The sequence below is a fragment of the Gymnoscopelus microlampas genome (genome assembly GCF_963454915.1).
Source record: "Gymnoscopelus microlampas genome assembly, chromosome: 6".
NCBI classification, from domain to species: Eukaryota; Metazoa; Chordata; class Actinopteri; order Myctophiformes; family Myctophidae; genus Gymnoscopelus; species Gymnoscopelus microlampas.
Genome location: NC_139943.1, coordinates 55,675,022 through 55,700,721, shown reverse-complemented (window position 1 = coordinate 55,700,721; position 25,700 = coordinate 55,675,022). Strand labels below are relative to the sequence as shown.

Sequence of the window (25,700 nt, the reverse complement as noted above, 5' to 3'; positions counted from 1 at the left end):
TACTTGAGAACATGTACTTTAGACCAGTTACTTTTTGTTCTACTGTACCATTCATCCTAAGATATCATAACATCATAGAAAAGGTAAGAAAAACTTAGTCCAAAATTCTCCTTTAAGTGAGGGGTACTGTGCAAAAGACTGTTGCTGTAACGTAAGTCATTATAATTAGACATATTCTCAAAATAATGGCGTATCTCAAAATAATTATAACCTTTCCCAAAAATAATGATGGCACGTTAGCATCTCAACAATATTATTGTATATCAACATGATGAAACTTTATTAGCAAATTATTTCATTATATTATCAAAAGAAATTGATGGAAAAGGGCTTGACCAACCCTTGACCAACCCTTTTTTGGCTCAACAAAGGGAAGTAACTCGTTCTCATGCTATTCATCAAAAATGTGGAACGCCCTACCAAAAGGAGTAAAGGAGTGTAAAACCCTACTCTCTTTCAAAACAGCCCTAAAGATACACCTTCAGGAGGCTGCAATTGGAAAATGGCCCATGTCTAAGTCCTAACCTAACCTACCCCCCTACCCCCCCCCCCCTCTCTCCTTCTCCTTTTGTACATATTTCTCACTCTTCATACCAGTAACCTGTAAACTGATTGTATGACATTCTATAGTAGTTGTGTATATCTGTCTGTCTCTTATATGTCATCATGATTTGTGTGCATGGGGAACTCATTTGAAACAAGCTCAGTGCTTTTATGAGTCTTCCAGTTTAGTAGACCTTGTATTGTGAATTTGTACTTCCATGTACTGTTGTTCTCATGTCTTACTAAATAAAGTACATCAATCAATCAATCAATCAAAACCATAAATTACTGCACAAGTATGAATTTGGGAAAAAGTGTGACCCCTGGAGTAACACAATTCGATAGCTGATCAATTCGGTCGTAACACATGTAGTTGAAGTGAAGGCGCTTCCTGCCTCAACTCAGCGTGTCATCTATGCACAACTTCACTGTGAAGAGGCAACATGTTGCGAGCTTGTAGATTAACTATTTTCACAATATTTATCTGGGGGGGGGGGGGGGGGGGCCTGTCCCCTGTCCCCTGTCCCCGGTTAAAATATGATTATTTTGGGGGGCCACGGCCTGAAAAGGTTGAGAACCACGGACTTACTACTGCACAAGTAAGAATAGGCTCTATTCACAGCAGCCATATTATGAAGACATTCACAGGTGTTACCAATGATACTAATGAAGGCTCTGTTCCATTCTGGTCAAACAGAGTCAGGGTGCTGATATTGTGCATGTTGGCTCACTGGAAACACTCTGCTACACCAGTGGGTCTACAGTTGGGGTCCAGGGACCCTCATGGGCTTCCAAGTGGCCCCTTAACGGGTGTGTAACTCTGTCGCGTAAACCACTGTGGTGTGCTAGACTAAATGGAACAGAGCCTTCATTAGTATCATTGGTAACACCTGGGAATGAAGTGATAATATGGCTGCTGTGCATAGAGGCTATTTGTGGAAAAAGTGCGACCCCTGGAGTCACATGATTCTATAGGTGGTCAGTTGGGTCGTAACGCGTTAGGTTGAAGTGAAGGCGCTTCCTGTCTCAACGTCTCATCTCTGTCTCTTCTGTCCAAGTTGTTTTCTTCTGCCCGAGGCTTTTCTTTACCATTATATGCAGTGAAACAACGACTAGTATAGCTTTTTTTAATCCTAACAAATATCTGCTGCTTTCTAAGTTTTCCTGCAGTAAAGCTTCTCGTTATGTTACAGTTGGTTCGGCGGGCGGAAATATTCCATGTTTAATTTCCTCAAACCAAAAAAAAGTCGCTGCTTATGGTTTTGAGTTCCTTGAACTTTCTCTGGTGTTTTTATAGTTCAGTTTATTGTTTAGGTTATTGGAGGTTGATGTTTTCACATGGAAACATGCATGAATAGCAGCTGAAACACACGATCAATCACTCCTTCATCAACAGGTAAGATATGATCATTCATAATAATAACTCTTTACATACATCATGTAACATATGGGTGCGACGCCCTTAATGAGCTTATTCATATGACAGTCCTGGAGAAGTTTAGTCTACAGTGTGTTTCTGCATGAGATAGATTGATAGATAGATAGATACAGTAGATAGATAGATAGATAGATAGATAGATAGATAGATATAGTTAGATGGATAGATATAGGTAGGTAGGTATATCTATCTATCTATGTATCTATCTATATATCGATCTATCTATATAGATATATAGATTAGCCTTAAGTCAAGAACTCTTGTAGATGTATTTGATCGATATTTTAGGTCAAAATCGATAAAATAAGAGTCTTGATCCAAGTCTAGATATAGAGGTAGATAGATAGATAGATAGATAGATATAGGTAGATAGATAGATATAGAGATAGGTATGTAGATAGATATAGAGGTAGGTAGGTAGGTAGGTAGGTAGGTAGATAGATAGATAGATAGATATATAGGTAGGTAGATAGATATAGGTAGGTAGATACTGTAGGCAAAGGCACGTTTGTATAACACATTTTTCAACAACAACAACAAGGCAATTCAAAATTGCTTTACACAAACCAAGACCATTAGGAAACAGCAGACACATACAGACAGGCAGGCAGACAGACAGACAGACAGGCTGGATGAAGATGTGTATAATGTTGTCATTATAGTGATATACAGGCCTAAGTAATTATTCATGTACAATCATACCCTGTGAATATGTGCATGCATTCTATTGCCTATGCCTTGATTATTATATATGGACTATCAATGTGTAACACACACACACACACACACACACACACACACACACACACACACACACACACACACACACACACACACACACACACACACACACACACACACACACACACACACACACGCGTTTGTGTTACTACTACCATACTTGTGAGGACATTTTATGAATGCCATTTTTACCATTTCTAAGGTAACCCTGAAGCCAAAAATAGTCGACCTGCAAGCTCACAACGTGTCGCGCTGCAACGTGTTGTGGTGAGCTTGTAGATCTGCTGTTTTTGCTAAGTATAAATCAGGCATAACTCTAGCCCTATCTGCTAAAGCTAGTGTCTAAATGTGTAATCCTTCCTACCAACCCCAACCTGGATCTTGTCCTAACTGTAAGACTAAAAAGTCTCCTTTAATCATAAAACAAACCATTTCTTTAGTGAGCACCGGGACAATTATCCACACAATGTGTATGTCTTTATCAAATTATACTAAACTAATGTAACACACACACACACACACACACACACACACACACACACACACACACACACACACACACACACACACACACACACACACACACACAGTGCAGTAGATAATATATTGTTGCCGTCGGATGGAAAAATCATCCAAAACCGTTCCTTTTTTATTATTATTGTGAAAATAGCCGATCTACACTCTGGTGTGATGAAGTGGGGCATTGATTTACGGAAAGAACATACAATATGTTTACGTTCTCTTGAAGGTCAGAGGTCAGTTGAGCGGTATCCATAACCGTCAAATCATCAATCAGAGCCTGGTATACCAGAGTCTGTGTCCAGTGACAGAGCCTGGTATATCAGGGTCTGTTTCCAGTGTCAAAGCCTGGTATATCAGGGTCTGTGTCCAGTGTCAGAGCCTGGTATATCAGGGTCTGTTTCATTTTTCATTTTTTTTAAAGGTTTAAAAACTAAATAGGGAAAATAGCAGCTGTAGCTCACAACGCATCTGAAAAACACGTGTGTGTGTGTGTGTGCGTGTGCGTGCATGCATGTCACGTATGGGGGGTCTCAGCTTTTGTCAGATGTTGAACAATAAATCCCATGCCGTTTAACGAGGGGCTTCCCCTTTAACGGACAGCAACTGTTTTTATGTTTTTGTTTCCCTGAAAATTATGTTATTTGCCCCCCCCCCCCACACACACACACACACCACACATCATACATTTTTTAACACATCCCACCCCCACTCAACACAAGCACCTACATCTGAAACTTTTTATACTTGTGTGTACACACACACACACACACACACACACACACACACACACACACACACACACACACACACACACACACACACACACACACACACACACACACACACACAGAGAGAGAGAGCTAATTATATGTATGTGATCAATGGAAACATAGTGTCAATTCTGAGAAAAGATGCATTCATAAAATACAAAAAAGGAGGGGAGGGGGGCTTTGACCTCTTGAACCCTAGCTTCGCTAGTCTGCAGAGAACATTCTGCAAAAGTAGCAGACACACACACACACACACTCACACTCACACTCACACTCACACAACCACAACTTTTTCCAGCTTCTCATAAATATCAACAACACTGCGTGTGTGTGTGTGTGTGTGTGTGTGTGTGTGTGTGTGTGTGCGTGCGTGCGCGTGCAGTGTGTAGTACATATTTACTGTACCTGAAATATATAGGATTTAATGAATGTAAATCTTAGAGTTTTGAGCTGGTTGACACTAGTGTGAAGGCAGACAGGACGTGCACTCTTTTATTTGAGTGCACGTTTGTCTCTTCATTTGCGTTTCGCTCCCACGATCTGTGCCTCACTAATGAAACTCTCATTATGACTGGATCAGTTTCCATCTGCGGTAGTGGTAGTTATTTGCAGGTTACGGAGGTGTTGCTTCTGGGTGGGTTTCCTCCACAGTGGGTTCTGAAGAACGTCTGTAGGGAAACGCTTATATTTTGGGGTCTTTTTCTGCCTTTTACTGACGATAGTCCACAGTGAAGACAAGAGACAGGGAGAGAGAGTCAGGGATAGGGCTGTCACTAGTACACAATACACATTTAAGTTTAATTGTCACTTGAATAATTGCAATAGGCTCTATGCACAGCAGCCATATTGGGAATGAATTAGTAACACCTTCACAGGTGTTACCAATGATGCTATTAAGGCTCTGTTCCATTTAGTGTGGCATAGTGGTTGTCTTATTTTCAAGGACCCCCATAACTCTGAGAGTGTACAAATGGAACCAAATGGACCCGTAAGGGTCCATTTGGTTCCATTTTACACATCCACCACAAGGGGCCATTTGGGAACCAAAATGGAGTGTTTCTAGTGAGACAACATGCAAGATATCAGCACCCTGACCAGAATGGAACAGAGCCCTTAATTAGTATCATTGGTAACACCTGTGAAGGAAGTAAGAAGAGGCCCAATTTCTTTCCAATATGGCTGCTGTGCATACTAGAGCCTATTAACGATTTAGTTGTGTGTTTGGCGTTGAACATTGGAACATCTTATGAAGCCTTTTAGGCTTCGTAATGAAAAAATTGCACAGGGCAGACTTGACAAATATCTGAAATATACAAAGAAACTATTGACATATTTGATCATTTTATACATAAAAAAAGCAGGAATGGCTGATCTACAAGCTTACAACGCGTCACAAAGTGACTCGTTGTAAGCTCATCACTGTGCTGCAGGTGGAAAGCAGCAGGGGTGGAAAAATTACTCAAATGTTTTACTCAACTAAAAGTATCAATACTGCAATGTAGATGTACTGTAGTAAAAGTACGAAAATGTTTGAAAATAGCAGATCCACCACCTCACACGACGCGTTGTGAGCTTGTAGATCGGTAATTTTCAAATAGCCTAGGTATAAAATAGGGCTAAAGTGGTTAATTAAGCAATATTACACGAGAGGGTGTGCTTTACCGTCATTATTGGCACGCCAGTGATGCGGTCAGGAACGAGGCGAAGCCGAGTTCCGCCAGCATCACTGAAGTGCCAATAATGTAAGGTAAAGCACACCCTCGAGTGTAATATTGCGATTATACAACAGTTACCAACAAAACACATCCAAATGTATTCATATTGTGGGGCAATTAATAATAAAAATGTTTCGCTATTGTCCGTTTCCCTGTAAAGAGAAGAGTTTTTGACTGAGAGACATTAAATAGTCCCTGTAGCAGTGCTTTGAGTTTGAGGCACCGTCTCATCAACACAGCTGAGCTATCAATGCTTGCGCAGTGGAATGAATTCCAGTAGGCTATATGCTCCGTCGTACGACCGTGTCACGCGGCCAAAATAACTGATCTACAAGCTGACAACGCGTTGCGATGGCGACGCGTTGTGAACTTGTAGATCGGCTATTTTGGCCGCGTGACACGGTCGTACGACGGAGCATATAGCCTACTGGACTGTTAACGAAATGGGAGTCATTTTACTTTACACAGGAGGATATTTATAACCTTCTAACCATTGATCAACCGTAAATCCACCAAATTAACAACATAGTCCATTTTGCATAGCTGTTTGTTCTCCGGTGGCGGCGGTGGGTCAGGCTACTCACTGTCTGTTTGTTTTCCTACCGTGGGACAGAGTGACTTCACAGCACAGCTGTGCCATATAATGGTCTAATGCGGACTGGACTGCACTGCGGAGTGATTTATTAATGTGATTCGGCCCGTGCTATGATGCTGGTTTGAAGCACGGCTAGAAAGCTATTTCAACCAATCAGATTGCTTGGTCGGAACTACCTGTTGTATAATGTATGTTTTATAATGTAACAATTGTTATCTGCAACGTAACTAGAAACTACATTTTTCAATTCATTTTCTGAGTAAAAGTACAATATTAGTCTCTGAGATGTAGTGGAGTAGAAGTTAAAGTAAAGACAATTGGAAATACTCCAGTAAAGTGAAAGTACCTCAAAGTTGTACTTAAGTACAGTACTTGAGTACATGTAGTTAGTTACTTTACACTACTGTAAAGAAGTGGGTGACATTATTTCTATCATCATTTAGTAGTATTCTGTGAGAAGAGAGAGAGAACAGAGTGAGAGAGCAGAAGGGAAAGAGTTAGAAAGCAGTTTAGAATAGAACAAATAACGGTAACGATTTTGGACAAAAAAATGCAGATCTACAAGCTTGCCGCGCCTTGAGCTTGTATAACTGCTATTTTTGAATACCCAAAGAAATCTTAAAATGACACAGATGCGTTCCCGGTCTTAATGGATTAAGCCTTTAAGTTCAGTTCAGGGGTGATGCAACTTTGATGATGGAGAGGGCCACTATATTTCCACACTCACTCTAGAGGGCCACATACTGTCGGGCAGAAACCTCTTATCTCCGTATTTTAACTTTCTTTCGTAAATTAATGCCGTACTTTGCCATTCTATGTCACACAAAAATAGCAAAAATAGCCGATCTACAAGCTCAAAACGAGTCGCAGTGCGACACGTTTTGAGCTTTTAGATCGTCTATTTTTGCTATTTTTGAATTTGAATCAAAAACAAAATCCTGAATTTGTTTTTGCCATTTTTGAATTGGAATCCTGTAAAGTATTTTTTTTTTCCAGTTTGGGCAGGAACCCATATTTGTAACTATACCTTTCAGGACAGGAACCCCTTTTGGGGTTCTTGTTGCTATGTACAGTATATAGCAACATACATTTGTTGTAATTTTTGAATAAATATTTGAAGTTTTTCAGAAAACTTTTAGAAGGCGTTTTTAGAATCGGCCTCAGGTCTAAATGGGTACATTTCAAATGCATTTAGTTATACTCATGTTAACTTTATGAACTTAAATACAAATACATTGGACATAAAAAAAAGACAATAGAATTTTAATACTAGTCATGTAAGCTACTAACATAGACTGAAGGAATTAAAGCGGGTCATGTTTGCATGTTTGGAATTGTAACAGCTGAAATCAATAATATATCAATATTCCGATATTAACCTGCGGGCCGCATATAAGTGACGGTGGGGCCGCATGTGGCCCCCGGGCCGCCAGTTGCCCATGTAAGGCCTCAGAGTGAGTGTGTGTGTGTGTGTGTGTGTGTGCGCGCTCTGACCTGCCTGCTGGTTGTGCAGTATTACAGAAACTAACATTTTTGAAAGTCTTCACCTATAATGACAACCTCTGCACTGCCAGGTCGGGGCGTGGCAGGCTGCTGATGTGGCTTCCTGCCTGTCAGGGCTCGTTTTGTCCGTCTGACTGTTTTAACCCATTAAGACCTGAGGCGATTCTTAAAAAGAGTCTAAATCCTAAAGGTTTTTTGGAAAAAATAGCCAAAGATATCTAAAGTGACACACTGTGACCCCCATCTCAAAATATTTAGTTCCAGGGACCCCCCCAGAAGCAAGGATTTGAGATACAAATGTTTGCATACAAATATATTCAAAGATTCGCAAAAAAAATCTAGATTTAAAAAAATAGCCAAAGACAACTAAAATGACACGGATGCATGCGTTCCCGGTCTTAATGGGTTAACTATTTGAACCCTGATCTCTAAGACTGATATACAACAATCTGATCCGGAATGTTCCCAGATTGCCTGAACCCTACTAGCGTCCATATTCTGGTGCTAACTTATCAGATCTACAAGCTCGCAACACATTGCAACGCCACATGCTGTGAGCTTGTAGATCAGCTGTTTTCAACCGATTTTAATATTTTGAGTGAAAACAGGAGGGGGGCCCGGTATAGATCTCTGGTCAACTACAGTAAGTAGATAGTAAATTCAGTCGTCAGGGCCAGAACAGCTGTTGGAGTACATATACAGAGGAGGAGGGGGGGGGGGGCAGATAAGTACTAGAGAGAGAAATATAGGGTTTAAGTTGTTAAACTGTAACTGGATTCACGGTACCAATGGCCAAATGGTTAAGGTGCGTACCACATACTGTAGGCTCTGATGCCTGACTGATTGATTTATTGATTGATTGATTGATTGATTGAATACTTAACATTTTGCACAAAAAAGGATGCTAAAAGGATTAAACCTGCAGAAAACCTATGGCTTAATTCCTTTGGGGTCCTGTGTATTCAATTCATCGAAACATTTAAAGACAACAATAATATACAATAATATGCACAAAAAAACCATCATATAAACGGCTAAACTAGAGTAGTAATCAAAAAGAAAAATAAGTGCAATACAAAGTGTTGGGGTTATTTCCAGGGATAAAAGCTTAGACATTTTACAGAGGTCAGTTCTGAATTGCTCTGTTGGAGCGGTTTTGAAGGAGAATAAGGAGTCACACTTTTTGTATGACTGTTGGGCAGGGAATTCCACATTTTGGTGGCATAGCAGTAGAACAAATGTAACCCCCTGTTGGAGCCGAATCTGGGTTGAACAAGATTGGTGGAGCTTCCTCTGGTGTTGTGCTTGTGGTCGTCTTTAACACTTTTTTTTTTTTTTTTTTTTACATTTTTTTGGGGGCTTTTTATAGCTTTATTTGGAGAGGGACAGTGAAAGTAGGCTGACAGGAAACGGGGAGAGAGATGGGGGAAGACATGCAGCAAAGGTCGTCGGGAACGGGACGCGAACCCGCGACACGCTGTCAGTTAAGGGATTTCAACCGAGGGTGCCTGGACCGCGACGCCACGGCCCAGGCCGTCTTTAACACTTTAGTTTTGACAGGTAACATGGGTGTCTCTGTGGTGTTATGTATCTTGTAGACCAGGCCCATTGGCTCTATTCACAGCAGCCATATTATGAAGACATTCACAGGTGTTACCAATGATACTAATGAAGGCTCTGTTCCATTCTGCTCAAACAGAGTCAGGGTGCATATTGTGCATGTTGGCTCACTGGAAACACTCTGTTACACCAGTGGGTCTACAGTTGGGGTCCAGGGACCCTCATGGGCTTCCAAATGGCCCCTTACAGGTGTGTAACAATGAGAGTGTACAAATGGAACCATTTGGTTCCATTTGTACACTCTCAGAGTTATGGTCGTGGAAACCACTGTGCTACACTAAATGGAACAGAGCCTTCATTAGTATCATTGGTAACACCTGTGAAGGAAGTGATACTATGGCTGCTGTGAATAGAGCCTATTGAAGTGACCTGAGCCATCCCACCATAGCATAATGAGCAGGGGTTAGATGAGTTGTGGGAGTGAGGCTAAGCAGTAGCCTGACCAGCAGTAGCCTGACCAGTTTGTTCTGGGATGTCTGGAGCCTTGTTTTTAAGGCCTTTGTGGTGCTATGGTACCATGAAGTGCATGCGTAGTCAAAGTGACTTTGGATGAGTGCTCCAGCTAGAGTCCACTGTAATGGGTGGTGGTCTTTGGAGGGGGGTTTTGAACAGTTTAGCCCATTAAAACCGGTAAAGCATCTGTGCATTGTAACCACTTGCCATTAGGTCCTATTTTATACTTTGGCTATTAGAAAATAGCAGATCGTGAAAATGTGTGCAAATCTTTGAATATGTATGTATTAGTGATGCGCGGGTTGACCCGTAACCCGCGGGACCCGCGGGTCAACCCGCGGCGCGGGTGGGTCAAGTCAGAATTTCGGAGGCAATTATGCGGGCTGCGGGTGAGCGGGTCAGCCGCTCTCACACGCAAAAAAAATAAAAAAATCACATGCTCTTGTTTTGTCTTTATTCCTAATAAGAATAAGAATAATAACAATAAAACAGTTTGAATACACTTGGGGATTATTTTCTAACCATGATTTTACAGAATAAAAAAAAAATCGCGGGTCGTGGGGCGGGTTGAGCCATAGATTTATATATGGGTTCGCGGGTTGGGTTCCGTCACGGGGCGGGTGGGGCGGGTCATGAAAAAACCCGACCCGCGCATCACTAGTATGTATATATCTTTAAAGCAAACGTTTTTAACTAAAATCTTTGCTTCTGGGGGGTCCCTGGAACAACATATTTTGAGATGGAGGTCCACGGCCAAATACATATCATTTTGGGGGTCCATGACATGCAAAGGTTTGAGAACCACTGATTATAGCAACATCATTTTTTTATTTTATTTAGAAGACATTTGTAGAATCCCCCAGAAGCAAAGATTTGAGTTACAAATGTTTGCTTAAAACATGTGCGAATGTGCATCTGTGTCACTTTAGATTTCTTTGGCTATTCAAAAATAGCAGATCTACAAGCTCATCGTGCTATGAGCTTGTAGATCTGCTATTTTTGAAAAATCTTGAACATTTTTTTTTTATAAAAAAAAAAAAAAACTGTTAGGATTTAGATTTTTTTTAAAGAATCGCCTCAGGTCTTAATGGGATAATGGTAGTGGTCATTGTGGGGGGGGGGTTTGATGTGTCGGTTATCCTGGTGAGAGCTCTCAGCTCTTGTCTGCCCATAGTATCTGTTGGTGTGTTCAATGAACGCCTGAATTCATACAGATTCCTGTTTTATATCTGTTCATGTGTAGGCCTGTCACAATTATTACATCATCATCGCCTAATCGCCAACTATTCGAGTTGATCACAAATATTTGTTGGCGTAATAAAATAAATCGTCCTTCATACGTATATTTATATATACACAAATTCATCTGTTGAAAAACCAAAGCAGCTATTTTCGCTGTTTAAAAAATAAATAAACAAAAATACTGAAGGTGTAAAATGATCAAATGCATGGCCAGTTCTGGCCTATTAGAATTTTGGGTATCACTGTCTGTCAGGTCTTTGCATGTTTGCAAGTTATTCATCATGTCTTTTTTTGCTATTTTGTTTTACAAACCCTAAAAGGCAAACCGACATTTTATTCTTATTTATATGTTCCAATGTTCAAAGCCAAATTGTAATTAATCATCAACTAATAATATGATATTGTGTGGATGTGTGAAGGTTCAGCTCTTGTCTGATCATGTCTCCTTCATGCATTACCATGTCTGTTGGGTAAAAGCTGCTGGTTTACTTCTTCCTGCACGTTGGGCAATGAATGCCACACACACACACACACACACACACACACACACACACACACACACACACACACACACACACACACACACACACACACACCATGTAATGTATTCAACGGTCTCTGCAGTCTGCACAAGGGCTGAGTGATAGGACTTCAAATCAATATCACCGTTATTTCAAACTTTGGCCTCGACGACGGGGAGGGGGGGGATACATTTTGAGATGGGGGTCCGCGGCCAAATACATAGAATCTAAAAATGCTTTCTAAATTTAGCCTTACTCAGCTTGTAGATCTGCTATTTTTGCCCCAGAATAGTATTAGGGACACTAGGGTTGAAGTGGTGTAAGACACACTAGTAGAGCTGAAGAATGCTATAGAGTCTGTTCTTATTAAAGTGAGTCATATGCAGCGTACCCGGAAGGCTCGCCCCAAAACACGCTCACCCCCATTTCTTTCTCGGACCGCTTGCCCCTCCCAGCGGTTCTTGTATTCTTGCATTTGTTTTACCGAGGTTACGTTTAGGAATAAGGTTCGGTTCAGGCATAGTTTTACTGAGGTTATGTTTAGGAATAAGGTTAGGTTTAGGCATAGTTTTACCGAGGTTACGTTTAGGAATAAGGTTAGGTTTAGGCATAGTTTTACTGAGGTTACGTTTAGGAATAAGGTTAGGTTTAGGCATAGTTTTACTGAGGTTAAGGTTAGGAATAAGGTTAGGTTAAGGTATAGTTTTACTTAGGTTAAGGTTAGGAATAAGTTTAGGTTCACGCATCGTTTTGCTGAGGTTACGTTTAGGAATACCCATGAATTGACCCGGGGCGAGCGTGTTTTGGGGCGAGCATTCTTCAAACCCAGTACTTGAGTCAAAGTATAGACTATACTCCTGATCAAATGTACTTGTGGTCAAATATTACTCTAGTCTACTACAACAAGTGAAAGTTGTTCTGTCAAATGTGTGCTTGTTGGTTTCCTTTCCTCTCACGTACACAAGTTCCTTATTGCATGGAGTTTCTTATGGATGTAGGATTAAACCACGTTTTGTCTCTAGCAGCTCATTTGTGTTTTGGAAATATCTAGATGTGAACATTTTGGTAAGAATCATTGAGCGTTCTCTTGCCTATAATGATGTAACGCCCCCCCCCCCCCCCCCCCCCCGGGATTGGAATCCAGGTCTCCCGTCCCGCGGGGGAAGGGACACCAAAGCCAAACATCTTACCCACTAGGCTGAAGGGGACTCATTCCCTTGTGCCGGGGGGGGGGGGGGGGTTAGATATTAGGATTTTGGTCTTCAGGCCCTCTGTAACCCATAACCCCCCTATGACCCCCCTCCCTCCGCACCGGGAAACCCCGCCGATTTGGGTCACGGCACCAACGTAAACGCCCGGGATTCGAACCCAGGTGTCCTCCTGTCCCGTGTGGGAAGGCCAGTACTCAGTTACTAGTAAAAGTCCGGAATATACTTGAGTAAAAGTACAAAAGTAATGGTATCAAAATGTACTTAAAGTACCAAAAGTAAAAGTACTAAAATGTTTGAAAATAGCAGATCTACAATGACACCCATGAATACAATAAAATGACACGGATGCGTTCCCGGATTGAATGGGTTAAAAGCGTAACCTTGTGTGATTTCTCCTCAGCGGATCACACAGGCTGCTACCTTTTTATTATTATGACCACCATCATGTGACTCGTCATAAACGTCACATCATGACGGCTGGCGATGATAATAATAATAATAACTTCATGTGTTGCTGTTGGAACACGTCCAAGGGGAAGTGGCTTTGCGTTTAGCTGGGCTCGTCATCAGATGTCAACCCCCCGGGCTTTTTATTGTTCCTTACGGACGCAGAGCAGGAAGTACGCTGCACAATAACACTCTCTATGACATGGTGGGAGGAAGTGACCTCATGTGATGGGGTAACGACTGTCCCTGACAGCGCTGGGGGGGGGAAGTACTCCGATATTGGACTTAAAGTAAAAAGTAGTGTGTGCCACACAGTGTAGAAAAATACTTTGTTACGAGACTACTAAGTCCTTACTTTTACTTGTAACTTTACTTAACCCATTACAATCAGGAACCGGGAATGCATCTCTTTGTAACCACTTCAACCGTTATTTTATACTTTGGCCATTCAAAAGTAGCAGATCTACAAGCTCATAGCGCCGCATTTCGTGCCGTGCTATGAGCTTGTAGATCTGCTATTTTTGAAAATTGTATTATATTATATGTCATATATTCTTTTTTAAAGCGAATATTTGTAACTCAAATATTTGCTTCTGGTGGGGGTCCCTGGAACAAAATATCTTTGAGATGTGGGGGTCCACGGCCAAATACATATCATTTTGGGGGTCCTTGACATGAAAAAGTTTGAGAACCACTGATATAGAAAAAGCTTTTTCTACAAGCTGCTATTTTTGAATAGCCAAAGTATAAAATAATGGTTGTAGGTAAAATCTAAAATGACACAGATGCGTTCCGAGATTAAATGGGTTAAGGATTACGAATGGAAATTAACCTTCTTGCTAAATCCGATACATCATGTATGTATTAATTCATATCCGCTGTCCCGTCCAAATAAATACATAAAAAGTAAACTAAAAGTGCCTTTAAAATCGTACTTTAAGTACAGTACTTGAGTAAATGTACTTCATTACTTCCCACCAGCTGGATGTGGTGGTAAACTATCCGGAGGGCCAAAAAAAAAAAAAGTGTCCCTGAGCTCTGACCCGCTGGTCCACTGCGTCGCCGTGGAAACGGGCCGCTATAGCAGCCAGAGAGAGAGAGGAAGTAGGAGTGGCCTATAGCTGGTGGGTGACTCCAAAGACCGCTGACTGTTCACGGAGCTGCTTCGTCGTGGTTGTTGTTGTTGTTGTGCTGCTGTCATGGAAACGGTGGCTCAAGGATTTCTGGGTCGTGGTGGTGGCGGTGATGATGATGATGATGAAGGCATTCCTCTGACAACAGGAAGGGTCTTTAACCCCGTACATGGCCTGTTCACATACTGTAATAGAACCAGTGGTTCTCCGACCTTTTCCGCGTCAAGGACGCCCAAAATCCCAATGTATTTTTTGTGCCAGTGACTTTTTCAAAAATAGCAGATCTACAAGCTCATAGCGCGGCACTCGGTGCCGCGCTATGAGCTTGTAGATCTGCTATTTTTTGAATAGCCCAAAGTATATAACATAATTATGGTTAAAAGGATCTTAATGACCCCATCTTAAAAATGATTTTGTGCCAGTGACTTTTTTCAAAAATAGCAGATCTACAAGCTCATAGCGCGGCGTAGATCTGCTATTTTTGAATAGCCCAAAGTATAACATAATTATGGTTAAAAAAAAAAAAGTGACGCCATATTAACTAATTTAGCTGGGGGACCCCCTGGATGAACCCCCCCCCCACCCCTCAAGGACCCTACTGCCCCCCGGTTCACACTTCTAGTTTAGAGAACCACTAGTCTTTCCCCCCCCCCCCCCTCCCCCCCAGCGTTGTGAAAGTGTGACGGAGAGAAAGCACTTAACTTCTGCTTTTGCACTGGACTGAGTTATTTTTATAACTGACATGTTCTGTTAAGCCATTAAGACCGGGAACGCGTCACGTTCATTTTTAAGGTTTTCTTTGGACTATTCCAAAAGATATAGCAGATATACAAGCTCACGCGCTGCGTGCTTGTGGATACAATGAAAATATAAACGTGTGCAAATCTTTGAATATATATATTTTTTTGTAAAAGCGACCATTTTTAACTCAAGTCTTTGCTTTTGGGGGGGGTCCCTGGAACAACATATTTTGAGATGAGGGTCCATGGCCAAATACATATAATTTTGGGTGGTCCTTGACATTAAAAAAGAATCACTGATTATAGCAACATACGTTTATAAAAAGAAACTGTTAGGATTTAGAAGACATTTGTAGAATCCCCCCAGAAGCAAAGATTTGTGTTACAAATGTTCGCTTTAAAAAAATATTGCACGAATCTTGACGTTAAAAAAAAAGAAGCAGATCTACAAGCTCATAGCCACGCTATGAGCTTGTAGATCTGCTATATTTTTTTTAAAAGCCAAAGAAATCCAAAAATGACACAGATGCTTGCATTCCCGGTCTTAATGGGTTAATAGCTGGCTGGTTTGGTGTGGAGATATATATATACATAGTGTTCTATACTATACTAACCCCAGTCAGGCTTCATTATGAAAGTGGAACCACTATTTCAGGGACCTCTGCCATTGAATAAACTGCTTCCATGAAGCCTGTATTGAGACTGTTTTTCTTCTTTTTTTTCTTCGCAGGGAAGTGAGTGTGTGTGTGTGTGTGGCGTGCATGTACGTGCACATCACAACTCTAATGGTAGCAGCAAGCGTGCTTCGTGCCAGTGAGGATTGACCTGCCTCTTCCCCATCACCATGTCAGAGATCCATGTAAGACGCACGCACGCACGCACACACTCATATTTTACATGTCTAATCATTTATAGAATATTTATTTATTCACTAGCAAGGGTTTTTTTTTTTTTTTTTTCATTCATTTTTTATTTTTGCTTTGTTTTGTTTGGTTTTAAACCTGAGTTACTAGTGTTTTTAAATTACATTTTGTGTTAGTTTAAAGGTAGGGTGAGTGATTTACTTTGGTTAAACTAAGTGTTAAATAGCTCTATATTCTGATTGTACTCATTGCTATAGAAGTGTTTGTTCAGTAAAAGGAGTCTCCCGTGTCTCTTTTCAGTGCTCTCTCCTGAGTCCTGATTGGCTTAAATGGTTGTCACCTACCTGAAAATGTACTATATTCTGTTTACTAAAGCAGTGGTTTTCAACCTTTTTTGCGTCAAGGACCCCCAAATTGACACACATTAGCCCAGGGACCCCCATTTGAAAAGATATGCCAGGGACCCCCAATAAGAGAAGATTTTTACGGCTCTAGCAGTGATTCTCAACCATTTTAATTTCAAGGACCCCCAGTTTAACATGCATTAGGCTACAGACCCCCATTTAATGGCATTTCTATCTCTGGGACCCCAATTTATATTATAAAATCAATGTTAATGTAACTCTGAGAGTGTGCAAATGGAACCAAATGGACCCGTTAGGGTCCATTTGGTTCCATTTGCACACTCTCAGAGTTACAGACCCATAAGGGTCCATTTTGTTCCTATCTATCATTTAGCTGGGGACCCCCTGGAACTCCCTCAAGGACCACTGGTGGTCCCCGGACCACTGGTTGAAAACCACTGTACTAAAGAGCTGTAGAGACCCCTGTGACCGAACTAACGCTCTCTAGCAATGATTACTATCAGAATATACTACTTTAACCTTTTTAACAATACATATTTTTTATTTAATAATATATATATCACAACACTTAAGGCCTATGCAGACAGGGTGCGATTAGTCAATCAGTTTTTACCGCATGCGAAAAGACGCACGAATCGAACTGGGTTCGATTGAAAAAACAAAACGCATCGCCGCACGGTAAATGCGGAGCCGGTGTGCATGAGGTCATTGAGAACCATGTGTTCATTTAACTCATTCAGTGCCAGGCTTTTTCAAGCTTGTTGATCCCTGTGCCATGAAAAAGGCTATTATTTTACCTTTTCAATTGGTCACAGAGTGTTTGTCTTCAGTGTGATTGATCCCCTGATGGTTGCTAATCACTGAGTCACTTCAGGTGTGGTTTCACAAATTTCAACGAGGTCATTGTGACCTCGTTGACATTTGTTTTTGATGTTTGAAAGTGGCATGGCACACTCAGAAATACAGGGTTTACAATGGTAGGAAAAATGTTTTTTTTTTCTCCGTTTCCTTTTTAACATTGAAGTGGATGGAGCAATAAGTTTTTGAAAATCGTTTTCTCCTAGTTCCTTTGAGATAAAAAAAAAAAATAAATAACAAAAAAAATAATAATAATTTAAAAATTGTATTTTGAAAAAAAATATATCATTTTTTAGGAGACGTCAAAAGACGTCATTGGCACTAATGGCCAATTGAAAACAGCCGTCAAAAGACGTCATTGGCATTGAATGAGTTAAAAAATGATATTGTCCGTTTTTTTCTGTGCGAAAAATCGCACCCTGTCTGCAAAGGCCTTTACCCTGCCTTTTACGTTTTATTTTATAGAATATAACATACTGTGATATTTGTCGGGGGGGGGCTTGAGATTCTAAAAGATCAGAAAACACTTTTCAGTTAACAAACATGTTTTTTGTTTAGTTAGTTTTTCAGATCTAGTTTTCTTTTTTTTTTTTACTATATTGAACTGGGGACTATTTGGTACACGCTGTGGGCTGTCCGCGCCCCATATAGTTAAAGGACGACTTCACCACTTTTCAACATAACTTCATATAATAGGTCCTCACTAATGCTCATGATAAAATGGTACAATTTTTTTCTAATCAGTCTGTGTCTCAGAGGAGGGCTGTAGACAGTTCAGAAACCCGTTTACCAGTGACATCAGCGATGGGGAATCCAAGCTAATAGAAACTGCAGGCTTTGTATTCCTGGAAAGTTGCAATGCAATAATAGATCCCATTGTTCTGGCCTTAATACAAAACTGAATAATTTTTTTAAAATCTTTTTGGAAAAAAAAATCCTGCCTAACGATGATGTCACTGGTAGACGGGTTTCTGGACTGTCCACAGCCCTCCTATGAGACACAGACCAAGTAGAAAAAAATTGTATCATTTTGTCATGAGCATTAGTGAGGACCTATTATATGAAGACATGTTGAAAAGTGGTGAAGTCGTCCTTTAACTAATAATAAACCGTGGTCACTAATCAGGGGTCCTCTCTCTTTGTCTCTCTGTTAGGCTCCTTGGCCTCAGGGCACAGAATGTGTGGCCAGGTACACCTTCAAGGGAACTACCGAACAGGACCTGCCGTTCAACAAAGGAGACGTCTTGACTATTATCGTGGTCACAAAGGTTGGGGCTGAAGTTTCTCTGTAAAAAGCAGGGAGTCGTGGGAGATACGATGCCACCTCTGCGCGCGGCTATTGGTTTACAGGAGGCTGTAGTTTTCTTTAGTAGTAGTTTTTCTTTTTATGTCCCTCCTGTTGTTTAGATCCAGTGGTGGAATAAGTACTCAATTCTTTTTTTTTACTTAAAGGACAACTTTAGTTTTTTACAACCAAGGTTTATATTTTAGCTTGTAATTAAAGTAAATAAAAGATGAGTGTTATTTTTTTTTCATGTACTGCTTTCTACAGTTTTGGCAATTTTTGCGATATTTTTTACAGTGGGCGGGGGCATTCTGTCCGGTGGCTAAATATGCCTTTTTTACACAATAAAAAAGGTCCTGTGGTCTTTGATGGCCAAATGTGAGTTATTGGGGGCTAGAAGAGCTACTGTACATAATAATAAAGAAAACACCGGGTTATTGTGTAAAAAAAGACATATTTAGCCACCGGACAGAATGCCCCCGCCCACTGTAAAAAAGATCGCGAAAATTGCTAAAACTATAGAAAGCAGTACATTTAAAAATTTTAACACTCATATTTTATTTACTTTAATTACAATCTAAAACATAAACCTTGGTTGTAAAAAACTAAAGTTGTCCTTTAAAGGAGAGATCCAGTCATTTTAGGTGTTTGCTTTGATGTGTCACTAATCACTCACCAACATACCAGGGGGAGTTGACTTTTTTCATAGAAGCCCCTGTTGTCCATTGTGGAGACCCCTTTCTCTCACAGAATCTGAGGAACACTGAGGACTAGCTTCCACGTTGTTCTGCATGAACATTCAGTTCATGTTTGAGTGTCAGGACACTGCATAATGAGGATTAGTGGAGAAAAAACGAACTTTGGAGCTGCTAAAATAGGAGATTTTCGTTTATGCACATTACTCCATTACGCCAGTGGAAGGGGTCTCCACAATGGACAACAGGGGCTTCTATGAAAAAAGTCAACTGCCCCTGGTATGTTGGTGAGTGATTAGCGACACATCAAAGCAAACACCTAAAATGACTGGATCTCTCCTTTAAGTAAAAGTATCAATACTGCAATATAGACATACTCCGTTACAGGTAAAAGTCCGGAATTCAAAATGTACTTGAGGAAAAGTACAAAAGTATAGGCATGAAAATGTATTTAAAGTACCAAAAGTAAAAGTACTCACGACTCATTATGCAGAATGTCCAATTTCAAGTTTTTAAATGTATAAAAATCTTTTGAAAATAACCGATCTACGAGCTCACAATGCGTCGCATTGTGACGCATTGTCAGCTTGTTGTAGATCGGCTATTTTCAAATGCCCGAAATGTGTATAGGGCTGAAGTGGTTAATGTATAAGTGTACAATCTAGTACCTAGTAACTAAAGATTTCAAATAATAGTAGTGGAGTAAAAGTACAATATTTGCCTCTGAGATGTAGTGAAGTACAAGTAAAAGTATTGGAAAGTACAAATACCTCAAAATGGACTTAAGTGCAGTACTTCAGTACTTAGTTACTTTCCACCACTCTTTAAATCCATAATGATGATGATGTGTGGTGTTTTCTTTTGTTTAGGACCCAAATTGGTACAAAGCTAAAAACGCTGCTGGTCGAGAAGGAACCATTCCGGCCAACTACGTCCAGAAGAGAGAAGGAGTGAAGTCTGGACCGAAGCTCAGTCTGATGCCGTAAGTTCAAAGAGGAGTGAACCCTGTCCTTGTGGAGAATAAAGGGTCGTTTACACCAAGCGCTACAGAGCACCGAAGTCTGACTTCATTTACGCATTCCTACCCGGGTCACGGTTTCTTTCCTTCATTCAGAATTCCCATAGTGTTTAATATTGCGTCATATAAGAACTGTGTTCCAGAACAACCCGATCACCAATAATTTAGTATTTTGCACGGAGGTGTCATTCCGTGCATAGACAACTGGAAAACCCAAAAATCCGTGCAGAGCCGCCTCGCATCTCCCCCACTGTGACTAAACCATTTCGGAGGCACGCAGTTTCAAGGGAATTGTTGCTACGTAAGGGACCACCGAGCGAGCTAAAGTGAGCGAGTTGCCGTCCCGAAATTTACAGAATCGTAAATTTTGTTGTAGGGACTGCTCTGCTTCCGGGTTTTTCCGGGTTGCAACTGGTTACGCCCACCGTGGGACTCGTCGTACATATGCACAGATTTTCAGGGTTTCTAGGCTACTATGCACGGAATAATGTGCACTGGATCCGTGCAATGTATACCAAATTCTTGGAGATCAGGCTGTCCAGAAATAAACAAAATGATCCCGGCGGTTTGACTCATATGGATATGAAGCATCAACTGATGCCAAGAAAACGCAAATGTTACCGCCGCCAAATTAATTACATTTTCGCCAGAAACAGACTGTATCAAATATGAGTGACTGACTATCGTAAACGATACAGAGCCACCTCTCTGACAATATCACCGGGGCAGTTTGTTTATTTTTGGACCACCATTCTTACATGAGACGATTCTGAGATGACCGAATGTTATTCTCCATAGAGAAATTCCTTCCGCGACCCAGGGGATGAACGAATGACGTCAGGACTTCTGGTACTTATGATGATAACTATAACAGTCCATAAGATTTGGTGGCACAAGCGCCACATTATCTACTGGTGAGCTAAGACAGAAAGTCTGTTTGGGGCGGGGGAGATATTACGCTTTTGGTTCTCGGGAAAAATCCCTCTTGACAATCAGTAGTGGTCCTCGCGCGCACCGAGATATTCAAAGATTTGCACACATTTAAAAAAGATCTACAAGCTCAAGCTCATGGGCCTACTGCAGCCGGGTGCTTCCTGTATACTAGGCAGATCTATGTGAATGTACACCACAGCTGGGCCTGGCTGCTGCTTCACTGTTGTGCACCAGTACACCCTGTTTCCTGTCCATATGAGACTGAAACTCAACTGTGTGTGTGTGCGTGTGCGTGTGTGGCCGTCACGATAACATATTTACGTTGACGATTAATTTTCACACAAATAATGCACCCTATGCACAGCAGCCATTCACAGGTGTTGCCAATTATACTAATGAAGGCTCTGTTCCATTCTGTTTAAACAGAGTCAGGGTGCTGATATTTTGCATGTTGGCTCACTGGAAACATTCTGTTACACCAGTGGGTCTACAGTTGGGGTCCAGGGACCCTCATGGGCTTCCAAATGGCCCCTTAACGTGTGTGTAACTCTGAGAGTGTACAAATGGAACCAAATGGACCCGTAAGGGTCCATTTGGTTCCATTTGTACACTCTCAGAGTTATGGGGGTCGTGGAAACCACTGTGCTACACTAAATGGAACAGAGCCTTCATTAGTATCATTGGTAACACCTGTGAAGGAAGTGATAATATGGCTGCTGTGCATAGAGCCTATTGCGATTGACGATGTAATTGTGCTTTTGGCGTTGCACATTGGAACATAATGAATACAACTTTAATTTCTGTTTGCCTTTTAGGCTTCGTAATCAAACGTTGCACCGGGCAGACATGACAAATAACTAAAATATACAAAGATATCATTTTATACTTTAAAAAAAAAGTTTATTGTGGTTTTCTGTGTGTTTTGCGATACGCTGAGAGCGCTGGAATGCACCCCAGGTGCTCTCTGGGCGTTGGGTATAATTCAGAGCGGGGTCAGGGTGCACACACTGACTGCTCCTCCTCTTTCTTAGACCACTTCCTCCCGTTTGCCTCTGTGTTTATTCTTAGTAACAGCAACACTACATGTTTAGGGCAGTAGTGTGTTTATTCTTACTAACAGAAACACTACATGTTTAGGGCAGTAGTGTGTTCATTCTTGCTAACAGCAACACTACATGTTTAGGGCAGTAGTGTGTTTATTCTTACTAACAACAACACTACATGTTTAGGGCAGTAGTGTGTTTATTCTTACTAACAACAACACTACATGTTTAGGGCAGTAGTGTGTTTATTCCTACTAACAACAACACTACATGTTTAGGGCAGTAGTGTGTTTATTCTTGCTAACAGCAACACTACATGTTTAGGGCAGTGGTGCCGACAGATTACACAACTGGTAATACTCATGTTCATGCATGGGATGACTTTTAAAAGATGGAGATAACATGGTATTCTGACTGTTAAATGAACTCATATCAGAGCACTCATATTACATGAAAACCAGAGCTTCTCTGTAGGGATGGGTCAGAATAATTGAATATTTGAACAATCGTTTTTTAGGATAAAAATCGAATATCATTATTATTACTATTCTTTTTTTGTATTAAAAAAACTGTTGCAAAGGCTATATTGTCATCCAAACCCTGCCCATAGTAACTACATTTTAGAGGATACCTAGTGTGGGTGTAATTTATTCTTTATTTTGCGTTTACAGGAAGTAATTCAAAATTGTTGGTTGAATATTTGAATCTTCGTCATTAATAGAATTTTTGTAATAAATTTCATTTTGGTCACTTTTACACATCCCTATTTTGAGAATGTCTCAGAGCATTTTGTTGTTGTCTGGCAGATTATCTCCATAATTAAACTTTTTAATGTTTTTTCTTGAATGAATGTCCTACTTTGTCATACTAAGGTGTCACACACAAGTAGCAGAAATAGCCGATCTACAAGCTTTTGAGCTCTCTCTGTCTCTCTCTGTCTCTCTCTGTCTCTCTCTGTCTCTCTGTCTCTCTCTCTCTCTCTCGCTCTCTCTCTCTCTCGCTCTCTCTCTCTCGCTCTCTCTCTCGCTCTCGCTCTCGCTCTCTCGCGCTCTCGCTCTCTCTCTCTCTCTCAGGTGGTTCCACGGTAAGATAGCGCGGCACCAGGCCGAGCGGCTGCTGAACCCCCCCGAGACAGGCATGTTCCTGGTGCGGGAGAGCACCAACTTCCCCGGGGACTACACCCTGTGTGTGAGCTGTGAGGACAAGGTGGAGCACTACCGCATCGTCTACCACAACGGCAAGCTCAGCATCGACGAGGAGGAGTACTTCGACAACCTCATGCAGCTGGTTGAGGTAATTGATTGATAGATAGTCTTTATTGGTCATTAAATACATTGTTGATTTCGCCGACTAAAACTATGACGATTTTTTTTTGACTGGCGAAAACAAAATAAAAACTAGAATATTCGCAATTCTGGGAAATTGCAAAGTGTGGTTTTGCCGAAGCGAATCTTATTTTATTTGATTTCAGCAGTGAGTGGCCAGACAGGCCTGTCTGGGCTTTCTCCACAGTTCATAACATGAACTATCCTATCAGCGTCCTCGCTCAATGTTCTGTGATTGACAGCGAAGGTTGGCCAATCAGGTTCAAGTGAAACCGAATGGAACCGAGTGCAGCCGACAAAAATGGGACGGGCGGCCATTGTTTCTGTCTGGTGTTTTTGGTTTCGGTTTTAAAACCTTAAAAACGCTCTCAAACATCTTTTTTGAGGCACGGAATTTACTTTTAAGATATCGTTTGGATAGAATTTAGTTGTTTAACTTCATATATGTGGTCAATTAATCATGACAGAGCCTATTTAAAAATAAAAAATCATAGAACCGGCAGGGGCGGGCAGTGACACGTATGTATCCGAATAAAGCAACCTATTTTCGGCATGGCCCCTTAAAATGTTTCCATTGCGGTCCTTTAGTACGAGATGTGTATGATGACATGTAGTGCGGTGCTAGCCTGTTGGGTGCATGGGATGTATAGAGCATGAGCATTGGTTCTCAAAGTGGGGTCTTTGGAGGGGTTCCAGGGGGTCCCCAGCAAAATGTGTAACCGTGGCTATTTCCAAATAGCAGATATACAAGCTCACAGCGCAAGCTTGTTCATCTGCTATTTTTTTGGAAAAATGTTTGGAAAATGTTGCATTTTTTTAACACAAATCTTCTCTTCTTGGTGGGCCCCTGCCACAAAACATTTTCAGATGGGGGGTCCACGACCAAATGCATATCAATTTAGGGGTCCTTGACATGAAATAGTTTGAGAACCGCTGCTTCATGATGTGAGCAAGTCTCCTGAGTGAATGCATGGGTGTACCTGCCACTCAGTGTGTGTGTGTGTGTGTGTGTGTGTGTGTGTGTGTGTGTGCGCGTGTGCGTGCGCGTGCATGCGCACGGGGGGGGTACATCAACATCAGACACATATTCACAATATACCATCTACAATATCGATACAATATAGAAAACCAAATTCTAATTTTGTGATGGCAATCATTGCTATAGAGTGTTTGTTCAGTAACGGTGCTCTCTCCATCTCTTTAATACATTTTCCCGGGTGGGTTGCCAGTTTCTTAAATAAAGTAATAAAGTACCCATTTATGCAATTTTATTTTTGTCATCTCTTCCAATCTCCAATGTTTATCCTGATCGGATGAAATCGGTACCCCTGGAAATGCATTTAATGTTTATTAAAGAGCTGGAGAGACGAGTAGACCCCTGTTAGTGAACAAACACTCTATAGCAATGATTTTACTGTGAGAATATAGTGCTATTTAATACTTATTTTAACAAAAGGTTACTGTACATATGATGATCAGGCTATATTCATCATCAGTGTGTTACTGTACATATGATGATCAGGCTATATTCAGAATCAGTGTGCTACAGCTACAGACAGTATCTGCAGCACGTGTTGTTTTCCTGTCGTAGGGCTGTTGTTCAGACCTCTGTGTTACCTCATAGCCCACACGCAGTTCCTGGAACACATCGTGAACAGGAAGTGTCGAAGAGGAAGAGCAAAGCTGGCCGCTCAGGTTCCAGAGAACACATAGACAGGCAGGCAGATAGACAGACAGACAGACACACACACACACACACACAGACAGCCAGACACTGAATACTTCATTGACACAGTGCAACATTTAAAAACATCAAAATGGATACATTCCCAAATTGTGGTCCATTTAAAACATTCAGCACCAGTGGTGGAAGAAGTACTCAGATATATTACTTAAAGTAAAGCAATACCACATTGTAGAATTACTCTGTTACAAGTAAAAGGCCTGTGTTCAAAATGTTGCTTGAGTAAAAGTACAAAAGTATTGGCATCAAAATATACTTAAATGACCAAAAGTAAAAGTACTAAAATGTTTTGAACACATGAACATTTATACATAGGCTATTTTCAAATAGCCTATGTATAAAATAGGGCAAAAGTTGTTAATGTATGTTTTATGATA

At 41.0% G+C, this 25,700-nt stretch overlaps 1 protein-coding gene across 2 annotated transcripts in view; it reads left to right on the top strand.

The window, feature by feature from the left end:
• Positions 1-1,543: 1,543 nt before the first annotated feature.
• Positions 1,544-25,700, top strand: part of LOC311046524 (tyrosine-protein kinase CSK-like) — a 38,608-nt gene continuing 14,451 nt past the window's right edge. For both annotated transcript variants that reach the window (XR_014600893.1, XM_084058877.1), the window contains exons 1-5: positions 1,544-1,939; positions 15,925-16,053; positions 18,435-18,548; positions 20,130-20,242; positions 23,328-23,547. Coding sequence is in view for 1 of the 2 variants with exons in the window: in XM_084058877.1 (XP_083915003.1) it covers positions 16,039-16,053; positions 18,435-18,548; positions 20,130-20,242; positions 23,328-23,547 (462 nt within the window). In the remaining variant the exon portion in view is untranslated. The remainder of the gene's footprint in view (positions 1,940-15,924; positions 16,054-18,434; positions 18,549-20,129; positions 20,243-23,327; positions 23,548-25,700) is intronic.